The sequence below is a fragment of the Orcinus orca genome, chromosome X, assembly GCF_937001465.1.
Source record: "Orcinus orca chromosome X, mOrcOrc1.1, whole genome shotgun sequence".
Taxonomy (NCBI): domain Eukaryota; kingdom Metazoa; phylum Chordata; class Mammalia; order Artiodactyla; family Delphinidae; genus Orcinus; species Orcinus orca.
In genome coordinates, this window is record NC_064580.1 from 43,944,101 (window position 1) to 43,955,802 (window position 11,702).

General features: G+C 44.1%; 1 protein-coding gene across 3 annotated transcripts in view; it reads right to left on the reverse strand.

Moving 5' to 3' along the window:
* Positions 1-11,466, reverse strand: part of GPKOW (G-patch domain and KOW motifs) — a 35,375-nt gene extending 23,909 nt beyond the window's left edge. For 2 of the 3 annotated variants that reach the window (XM_049704331.1, XM_049704332.1), the window contains exon 1: positions 11,360-11,466. In XM_049704331.1, the coding sequence (XP_049560288.1) occupies positions 11,360-11,408 (49 nt within the window). In that variant the 5' untranslated portion in view covers positions 11,409-11,466. The remainder of the gene's footprint in view (positions 1-11,359) is intronic. The other variant, XM_012537493.3, reaches the window with a different exon arrangement.
* Between the last annotated feature and the right edge of the window lie 236 nt (positions 11,467-11,702).

The following is an 11,702-nucleotide window of genomic DNA, read 5'->3' on the forward strand; positions in this document are numbered from 1 at the left end:
GGTCCACACTCTGTCTGTGGAGTGTATTTCTCCCAGGGCCACTCTCACCTTTTGAGACAGAGTGCATTCTGTCTATGGAATGTGTATCTCTCTAAATAAATCCACTTTTTACCTATCACTTTGTCTCTCACTGAATTCTTTCTGTGATGAGACATAAAGAACTAGAGCTTCATTAAGTCCTGAGACCAGGTGTGTGATTTCAATTAAAAGACAGTGGGTTTAAGTCCCAATCTGGGTTTCAGCTGGACTTGAGTTCCAGTCTGAGGTGTACGGTTTCAAAAACAGCTATTAAATTTGTTCAAAGAAGTAAGAAATCATGTATAAAGACATGAGAGGAAAAAGGGATGTGATGACACGAGCAAAGATAAAGAGATTGGAAGACGCTATGCTTCTGGCTTTGAAGATAGAAAAAGGGGCCACAAGCCAAGGGATATAGGCGGCCACTAGAAACCAGAAAAAGCAAGGAAACTGATTCTCCCCTAGAGCCTCCGGGAGGAATTTAGCCCTAACAACACCTCGAATTTAGGAACTCTGACCTCCAGAACTGAACCAAGATGGCGGAGTAGAAGGACGTTCTCTCACTCCCTCTGGCGAGAACACCAGAATCACAACTAGCTGCTGGACAATCATCGACAGGAAGAAACTGGAACTCACCAGAAAAGACAACCCACATCCAAAGACGAAGGAGAAGCCAAAATGAGATGGTAGGAGTGGCGCAATCACAGTAAAATCAAATCCCATAACTGCTGGGTAGGTGACTCACAGGCTGGAGAACACTTATACCACAGAAGTCCACCCACTGGAGTGAAGGTTCTGAGCCCCACGTCAGGTTGCCAACCTGGGGGTCTGGCAATGGGAGGAGAAATTCCTAGAGAATCAGACTTTGAAGGCTAGTGGGATTTGATTGCAGGACTTCGACAGGACTGGGGGAAAAAGAGACTCCACCCTTGGAGGGCACACAAAAAGTAGTGTGTGCATCGGGATCCAGGGGAAGGAGCAGTGACCCCAGGGGAGACTGAACCAGACCTACCTGCTAGTGTTGGAGGGTCTCCTGCAGAGGCGGGAGGTGGCTGTGGCTCACTGTGGGTACGGGGACACTGGCAGCAGAAGTTCTGGGAAGTGCTCCTTGGGGTGAGCCCTCCCAGAGTCCGCCATTGGCCCCACCAAGGAGCCCAGGGGGGCTTCAGTGTTGGGTTGCCTCAGGCCAAACAACCAACAGGGAGGGAACCCAGCCCAACCCATCAGCAGTCAGTGGATTAAAGTTTTACTGAGCTCTGCCTACCAGAGCAACAGTCAGCTCTACCCACCACCAGTCCCTCCCATCAGGAAACTTGCACGAGCCTCTGAGATAGCCTCATTCACCAGAGGGCAGACAGCAGAAGCAAGAAGACTACAACCCTACAGCCTGTGGAATAAAAAACACATTCACAGAAAGATATACAAGATGAAAAGGCAGAGGGCTATGTACCAGATGAAGGAACAAGATAAAACCCCAGAAAAACAACTAAATGAAGTGGAGATAGGCAATCTTCCAGAAAAAGAATTCAGAATAATGATAGTGAAGATGATCCAGGACCTCAGAAAAAGAATGGAGGCAAAGATGGAGAAAAGGCAAGAAATGTTTAACAAAGACATAGAAGAATTAAAGAACAAACAAACAGAGATGAACAATACAATAACTGAAATGAAAACTACACTAGAAGGAATCAACAGCAGAATAATTGAGGCAGAAGAACGGGTAAGTGACCTGGAAAACAGAATGCTGGAATTCACTGCTGTGGAACAGAATAAAGAAAAAAGAATGAAAAGAAATGAAGACGGCCTAGGACCATCTTCCTTCCCAAGTCCAGGAAGCACAGAGGGTCCCATACAGGATAAACCCAAAGACAAACACGCTGAGACACATAGTAATCAAACTGGCAAAAATTAAAGACAAAGAAAAATTATTGAAAGCAGCAAGGAAAAAATGACAAATAATATACAAGGGAACTCCCATAAGGTTAACAGCTGATTTCTCAGCAGAAAATCTACAAGCCAGAAGGGAGTGGCAGGATGTACTTAAAGTGATGAAAGGGAAGAACCTACAACCAATATTACTCTACCTGGCAAGGATCTCATTCAGATTCGATGGAGAAATCAAAAGCTTTACAGACAAGCAAAAGCTAACAGAATTCAGCACCATCAAACCAGCCCTACAACAAATGCTAAAGGAACTTCTCTAAGTGGGAAACACAAGAGAAGAAAAGGACCTACAAAAAGAAACCCAGAACAATTAAGAAAATGGTAATAGGAACATACATATCGATAATTACCTTAAACGTGAATGGATTAAATGCTCCAACCAAAAGACAGAGGCTTGCTGAATGGATACAAAAACAAGACCCATCTATGTGCTGTCTACAAGAGACCCACTTCAGACCTAGGGACACATACAGACTGAAAGTGAGGGGATGGAAAAAGATATTCCATACAAATGGAAATCAAAAGAAAGTTGGAGTAGCAATACTCACATCAGATAAAATAGACTTTAAAATAAAGAGACAAGGAAGGACACTACATAATGATCAAGGGATCAATCCAAGAAGAAGATATAACAATTATTAATATATATGCACCCAACATAGGAGCACCTCAATACATAAGGCAACTGCTAACAGTTATAAAAGAGGAAATCGACAGTAACAAAATAATAGTGGGGGACTTTAACACCTCACTTACACCAATAGACAGATCATCCAAAATGAAAATAAATAAGGAAACAGAAGCTTTAAATGACACAATAGACCAGATAGATTTGATATTTATAGTACATTCCATCCAAAAACAGCAGATTACATTTTCTTCTCAAGTGCGCACGGAACATCCTCCAGGATAGATCACATCTTGGGTCACAAATCAAGCCTCAGTAAATTTAAGAAAACTGAAATCATATCAAGCATCTTTTCTGACCACAACCCTATGAGATTAGAAATGAATTACAGGGAAAAAAACGTAAAAAACACAAACACATGGAGGCTAAACAATATGTTACTAAATAACCAAGAGATCACTGAAGAAATCAAAGAGGAAATCAAAAAATACCTAGAGACAAATGACAATGAAAACACGATGATCCAAAACCTATGGGACGTAGCAAAAGCAGTTCTAAGAGGGAAGTTTATAGCTATACAAGCCTACCTCAAGAAACAAGAAAAATCTCAAGTAAACAATCTAACCTTATACCTAAAGGAACTGGAGAAAGAAGAACAAACAAAACCCAAAGTTAGCAGAAGGAAAGAAATCATAAAGATCAGAGCAGAAATAAATGAAATAGAACCAAAGAAAACAATAGCAGAGATCAATAAAACTAAAAGCTGGTTCTTTGAGAAGATAAACTAAATTGATAAACCATTAGCCAGACTCATCAAGAAAAAGAGGGAGAGGACTCAAATCAATAAAATTAGAAATGAAAAAGGGGAAGTTACAACAGACACCGCAGAAATACAAAGCATCCTAAGAGACTACTACAAGCAACTCTATGCCAATAAAATGGACAACCTGGAAGAAATGGACAAATTCTTAGAAAGGTATAACCTTCCAAGTCTGAAACACGAAGAAATAGAAAATATGAACAGACCAATCACAAAAAATGAAATTGAAACTGTGATTAAAAATGTTCCAACAAACATATGTCCAGGACCAGATGGCTTCACAGGTGAATTGTATCAAACATCTAAAGAAGATCTAACACCCATCCTTCTCAAACTCTTTCAAAAAATTGCAGAGGAAGGAACACTCCCAAACTCATTCTATGAGGCCACCATCACCCTGATACCAAAACCAGCCAAAGATACTACAAGAAAAGAAAATTACAGACCAATATCACTGATGAATATAGATGCAAAAGTCCTTAACAAAATACTAGCAAACAGAATCCAACAACACATTAAAAGGATCGTACACCATGATCAAGTGGGATTTATCCCAGGGATGCAAGGATTCTTCAATATACACAAATCAATCAATGTGATACACCATATTAACAAATTGAAGAATAAAAACCACATGATCATCTCAATAGACGCAGAAAAAGCTTTTGACAAAATTCAACACCCATTTATGAGAAAAACTCTCCAGAAAGTGGGCATAGAGGGAACCTACCTCAACATAATAAAGGCCATATACGACAAACTCACAGCAAACATCATTCTCAATGGTGAAAAACTGAAAGCATTTCCTCTACGATCAGGAACAAGACAAGGATGTCCACTCTCACCACTGTTTTTCAACATAGTTTTGGAAGTCCTAGCCACGGCAGTCAGAGAAGAAAAGGAAATAAAAGGCATACAAATTGGAAAAGAAGAAGCAAAACTGTCACTGTTTGCAGATGACATGATGCTATACATAGAGAATCCTAAAAATGCCACCAGAAAACTACTAGAGCTAATCAATGGATTTGGTAAAGTTGCAGGATACAAAATTAATGCACAGAAATCTCTTGCATTCCTATACACTAATTATGAACAATCTGAAACAGAAATTAAGGAAACACTCTCATTTACCATTGCAACAAAAATAATAAATTGCCTAGGAATAAACCTACCTAGGGAGACAAAAGACCTGTATGCAGAAAAGTATAAGACACTGATACAAGAAATTAAAGATGATACAAACAGATGGAGAGATATACCATGTACTTGGATTGGAAGAATCAATATGGTGAAAATGAGTATATTACTCAAAGCAATCTACAGAGTCAATGCAATCCCTATCAAACTACCAATGGCATTTTTTATGGAACTAGAACAAAAAATCTTAAAATTTGTATGGAGACACAAAAGACCCCGAATAGCCAAAGCAGTCTTGAGTGAAAAAAAATGGAGCTGGAGGAATCAGACTCCCTGACTTCAGACTATACTACAAAGCTACAGTAATCAAGACAATATGGTACTGGCACAAAAACAGAAACATAGATCAAGGGAAGAAGATAGAAAGCCCAGAGATAAATCCTCGCACCTATGCTCAAGTAATCAATCACAAAGGAGGCAAGGATATACAGTGGAGAAAAGACAGTCTCTTCAATAAGTGGTGCTGGGAAAACTGGACAGCTACATGTAAAAGAATGAAAGTAGAACACTCCCTAACACCATACACAAAAATAAACTCAAAATGGATTCAAGACCTAAATGTAAAAAAAAAAAAAAAAAAGACCTAAATGTAAGACTGGACACTATAAAACTCTTAGAGGATAACATAGGAAGAACAGTCTTTGACATAAATCACAGCAAGATCTTTTTTGATCCACCTCCTAGAGTAATAAACAAATGGGACCTAATGAAACTTAAAAGCTTTTGCACAGCAAAGGAAATCATAAACAAGACCAAAAGACAACCCTCAGAATGGGAGAAAATATTTGCAAATGAACCAACAGACAAAGGATTAATCTCCAAAATATATAAACAGCTCATGCAGCTCAATATTAAAGAAACAAACAACCCAGTCCAAAAATGGGCAGAAGGCCTAAATAGACATTTCTCCAAAGAAGACATACACATGGCCAAGAAGCACATGAAAAGCTGCTCAACATCACTAATTATTAGAGAAATGCAAATCAAAACTTCAGTGAGGTATCACCTCACACCAGTTAGAATGGGCATCATCAGAAAATCTACAAACAACAAATGCTGGAGAGGGTGTGGAGAAAAGGGAACCCTCTTGCACTGTTGGTGGGAATGTAAATTGATACAGCCACTATGGAGAACAGTATGGAGGTTCCTTAAAAAACTAAACATAGAATTACCATATGATCCAGCAATCCCACTCCTGGGCATATACCCAGAGAAAACCATAATTCAAAAAGACACATGCACCCCAATGTTCATTGCAGCATTATTTACAATAGCCAGGTCAGGGAAGCAACCTAAATGCCCATTGACAGACGAATGGATAAAGAAGAAGTGGTACATATATACAATGGAATATTACTCAGCCATAAAAAGGAACGAAATTGAGTCATTTGTTGAAACGTGGATGGATCTAGAGACTGTCATACAGAGTGAAGTAAGTCAGAAAGAGCAAAACAAATATCATATATTAATGGATGTATGTAGAATGTAGAAAAATGGTACAGATGAACTGGTTTGCAGGGCAGAAATTGAGACACAGATGTAGAGAACAAACATATGGACACCAAGGGGGGAAATTGGTGGTCGTGTGATGAATTGGGTGATTGGGATTGACATGTATATACTGATGTGTATAAAATTGATGACTAATAAAGACCTGCTGTTTAAAAAAAAGAATAAAATTAAATTAAAAAAAAATAGACGTAAGGGAAAGTATGATAAGAGTATCTCAAAAATAGAGGTCATCAATAAAGAAGTAAAGTTACAAAAGGACCAAGTGGAATTCCAGGAGCTGAAAAGTACTGTGAAATAAAATTCATATTTCATGGCAAGACAAGAAAAATTTAAACATAAAAACTCTTCTCTGTCCTTTGGCCTCCTCTCTCCCTGCACTGTGCATTCTGTATCTGCGTTATGCATTGACCAAACCTGTCCCGTCAGCAGGAATACCTGCTCAGCCATAAAGAGCAGCATTCTCCTAGCATTGAAACAGGAGGGAAGTGGGCAGGGCACAAACTTTAAAAGAACAACAGGGACTTCCCCGGTGGCGCAGTGGTTGGGAATCCCCCTGTCAATGCTGGGGACACTGGTTCAATCCCTGGTCTGGGAAGATCCCACATGCCATGGAGCAACTTAGGCCTGGGTGCCACAGCTGCTGAGGCTGCACTCTAGAGCCTGCGAGCCACAACTACTGAGCCTGTGTGTTGCGACTACTGTGGCCCACATGCCTAGAGCCCGTGCTCCACAACAAGAGAAGCCACCACAATGAGAAGCCCGCATGCACCGCAATGAAGAGTAGCCCCCACTCGACTCAAGTAGAGAAAGCCCACACGCAGCAACAAAGACCCAACACAACCAAAAAAAAAAAAAAAAAAAGAATGATATAGCCATTGTGGATAGGACAAAAAGTAGAACCAATTAGGCTGGAGATGGCAGAAGATTTGACTTCCAGTAGACCTTGAGCCTCATTATATGCTCATTGTAATATATTAGCATGCTAAATGACACACCCACAGGCACCATGACAGTTCTGAGGCTGACTAAGAAAGGGCAAAAAGTGAGCGGTGGCCCAATTCCTGGAAAATTCCACTCCTTCCCCAAAGAGTTGGAATAATCCTCCCAGTTGTTAGCCTATGAAATTACCAAGCCCATTAAAACTAACCACCCCATGTTTTGGGACCACACTCTATGTGGAGTGTGTATGGAGTCTATGGACTGTGTATGTATCTCCCTAAATAAACCTACTTTCCTTCTTGGGGCAGAGCCCCCTTGCCTGCCCACTTGTATCCCTCACAAGAGTCCAATATTAATAAGTCTACTTCTTGCCTATTGCTTTGACTCTTGCTGAATTCCTTCTGTGCTGAGACATAAAGAACCTGAGCTTCAGTAAGTCTTGACACGAGGTGAGTGACTTTAATTAAAAGACAGTGGGTTTGAGTCCTAGCCCATGGGTTCAAGTCTGAATCTGAGTTTTGGCTGGGTTTGAATCCCATATGAGGTGCGATTGTGTTCTAATCTAATCAGACCAGGTGTGCAGGTTTCAGCATCAACAAGACAGCTCCTTAAAAGATAATATTCCTTCTTGATCTTGTAACATGACCTACCATGATGATGCTTAGATATGGATTATGTAAACCATCAATAATACACCATTTGATGTACAGCCCTCTTTCTCAAAAAACATATAACTGTGCCTTGACTTCTAAGGGGTGGAGCAGTTCTCAGAGCTTTCTGAGATGCTCTTCCTGGGTTATAATCCTCAAATTTGGCTTGAATAAAAATTTCAATTTCTTTCTTAGATTGATTGATTAGTTTTTCATCCACAGTACAATAACCAAAATGAAAAACTAACCAGAGGGGCTAAAAGTAGATATGGGCTAGCAGAAGAAAGAAGCAGTGAACTAGGAGAGAGGGCAATACAGATTATGCAATTTGCAGAACAGACAGTAAAAGGAATCAAGAAAAAATGAACAGAGCATCAGACAAGTATGGGACACCATTAGGTGCACCAACATATGTGTAACAGGGGTAGCAGAAGAAGTAGAGACAGGGAGAGGAGCAGAGAAAAATATCCAAGGAAGTAACAGCTAAAACCATTCTAAATTTCATGAAAAAAACTTTAATCTACATGTCCAAGAAGCTTAACCGACTCCAAGCAGGATAAAATACAAAGAGATAGATACCTAGGCACATCATAATCAAAAATATTAAAACCCCAAGAGAAAACTTGAAAGAACAAAGAGAAAAATGACTGATCATCTATTATACAAGGTAACCCCAATAAGATTACAAGCAGGCTTCTTATCAGAAACAGTGGGTCCAGAAAATAGCTAAGATCCTATTTAATAGTGACAGTCTGTATACTCTGCACCCACGATCTGGAAAAAAACAATGTCTGCTCTTGCTACTTCTATTCAATATTGTACTTGAAGATCTAGCCAGGAAAAGTAGGGAAGATAAAGAAATAAAAGGCGTCCAGATTGGAAAGTGTTAAGAAAGGAAGGACAAGGAAGTTAAAAGAGTGAATTATTTCTGGCAAGGTCACCCTCACTTAGGGGGAAGACAAGGGAGAGTGTTTTAGGCAGATTACCTCACTAGTGCAGACCAGGAAAAATCACAGACTGATTGGCTTAAAATTCAAATGTAGGATAGCCTGAAACTACAGTTAGGTTAGTTATTAAGTATCAGTGGGGCTTAGCACAAGTCACTCCATTTTGGGCTACTTTTTTCTTTTTAACAAAAGGAAGATGTAAAACCATCTCTATTTGCAAACTAATGTTAAGGAATCCACTAAAAAAACAATTAGAACTAATAAACAAGTTTGGCAAGGTTACAGGATAGAAGATCAATATACAAAAATCAACTGTATTTCTATAGACAAAAATGAAATTAAGGGGCTTCCCTGGTGGCGCAGTGGTTGAGAGTCCGCCTGCCGATTCAGGGGACACGGGTTTGTGCCCCGGTCCGGGAGGATCCCACATGCCACGGAGCGGCTGGGCCCGTGAGCCATGGCCGCTGAGCCTGCACGTCCGGAGACTGTGCTCCGCAACGGGAGAGGCCACAACAGTGAGAGGCCCGCGTACCGCAAAAAAAAAAAAAAAAAAAAAAGAAATTAAGAAAATAATTCCATTTACAACAGCCTCGAAACAATAAAATACTTTGGAACAAATTTAACAAAAGAGGCGTAAAAACTGTACTCTGGAAACTACAAAACAATGTTGAAAGAAATTAAAGACGACCAAATAAATGGAGAGACATCCAATATTGACTCAAGGCTTGTGCTGGATTCTCAGCTGGCCCTGTCCATTGCTCTCCTGCAGCACCCATCCTTCTCTACCACCCTCTCTCCACATCCAGGAACCCAAGATTCATTAAGGAAGTCTTGGCAGGATGGACTGTTCAAGCTTCCCAAAAGTACACAAGGTTTTAAAAACCGACTTCATTTGCCATGCTAAGAACTCTGGCTGGGAGGCAAGGGGATGTTGGAACAAGTGACTATCCATGATGTTATTGTCCTTACATTCCAACACTGAAGGGCTGAAGGATGAAAGAGGCTAAGAAAACCATTAATGACCCTCCAATGAAACAGCATAGGCCATTCCCCCTATATAAACATTCTAGCCTCATCTCGTTGAACTCATCCGGGCCTCACTCACCATTTACTACTTAGGCAGTGCCCCTCAAGTAATCATTCAGGCTCCGGCCACCAGAATGACCATCCTGATCCCGCCTTCTTAGCTAATAACCCTGGGACCAGCTATTTGAATAATCCTAAACACCTTCCTACCTCCCTCTAATAACACGCAGATCCCGCCCCTCATATTAAACCCTTAGGCTCACCCTGCAGGGTGCTACTCCAGGATTCCGCTGCTGAAGATTCCAGGCCCCGCCCTCCAATCAGCCTAAAAATTTCAACCTTTTCCTGACCTTTCGAGCCGCTACCCCAGTGCGCTTATAGACTCCACCTCCTTGACTAACATTCCAGGCCCGCCCCTTAGCCAAATGCCCGCCCCCAACCCTCTCCAGGCCCCGCCTCCTCAGAAATGCCACTCGAAACCCCGCTGACAAAAGTAAAGATCAAGCTCCGCACCCACAACTAACCTTGCAACGTTCACCTACTGCAGTAACCCTCTCTGTGTCAGCTCCTAGAGGAATAATCTAGGCTAACCCCAGCACCCTCGAATCACCGCCGAGGCCCATCCTCCTAACTCACACCCATTGGCCCCACCCAGGGGAGTAACTAACACTCCTGGGCCCGCCCCCCCAGAACCCCGCTCCACTCCGACCGCGCTCCCTGGAGGCCCCGCCCCCATCACGCACCCTCCTTGGGGCGCAGGCGCAATGTGGCGCCGGCCCGGCGTACAAGCGCCACCACGTCGGCCGCAGCTCAGGCCGCCAGGAGGCGCGCGTCCAGCCGCGCCAGGAGCTGCCGGGCTCTGGGGCCCGCGGGCGGGGGAAGAATACGGCCTGCGCGAGTGAAAAGAACAGATCAGGGCCCACCCTGAGTCTCAGCGACCCCCTACAGCCCCCCCCGCCACGACCGAAGACCTAGAATGCCCCTCAAGATCCCGGAGACCCGAGACCACTCCCTCGATAGTTCTGAAAGTCACCGACTGCCCCTCTCATCTCCCGCGACCCCCGACCATCGCGGGTATGCCCGTGGACCCAAAACTGCACCCACGATATCCCTGGACAGCTATTTAACCCCAATATTCCTGGACACCTCCGAACACCCTGTGAATAACTCTGAAGGTCTCTCACTGCTCCCCTATAACTCCAGTTTCCAGACTCTTCCCCCGAACATCGAGAAGTATCCCGATTCCCCCAGATGTCCCAACAGAACACGGTCTGCCCCCTGTGGCCCAGGCACCCCCGATTCCCCTCCAATTATCCTAGGCAGCCCTGCTGGCCCACATATCCCCGGAGCCCCCAGCCTAACCCCCCACAATTCACCAAAGACCCCGAGTGCCCAGGTGTCCCCAGTGACCCCGGGCAGACCCCTCCGGCACACCTCCCCGGAGACTCTGGAGAGACCCCCGGGTCTGGTGCGCCGCCCCACAGCGCGGGTGCGGGTAGGGCGCCTCGAGCCTAGCCCGGGTCGCTGGGCCCCTGCCCTCCCCCGCCGCCGCCCGCAGCCGCTAGGGCGCCAGGGCTGCTTTGTTTACCACCTGTCAGAAGGAAAAGGTGAGAAGCAGACAGGCGGGGCGAGGGCTGGCAGGGACGCGCCCACTACCCTCCCACCCCGCGCCCCGTACCTCCTCTGCTCCCCTTAGGGTCCGTGGCGCCCCCCGCGCGTGGCTCCATGACCCGTACTTGGCCTGGTGGACGCACTGCCGCCAGCGACGCGTTTGGAGCGCCCGGGAGCGCTCACCTGGCGGCCCGCCCGGGCTTGGACGCGGCTGAGGCCGGCCGGTCCCGTGCTTGGCGCCCCAACCAGCGCGGTGACCTACCTGGCGGCCGCCAAGGAGGCCTGGCCCTGGGAGCCAGCGCGAGCTCTTGGCCTTGCTCTGCCTCAGGCGCTGCCTCTCTTTCCCAGCATCATGGGAAAACTCTTTCCGCCCAGGGGATGTTGTTATTCCACCTGTGAGAGGGGGAAGT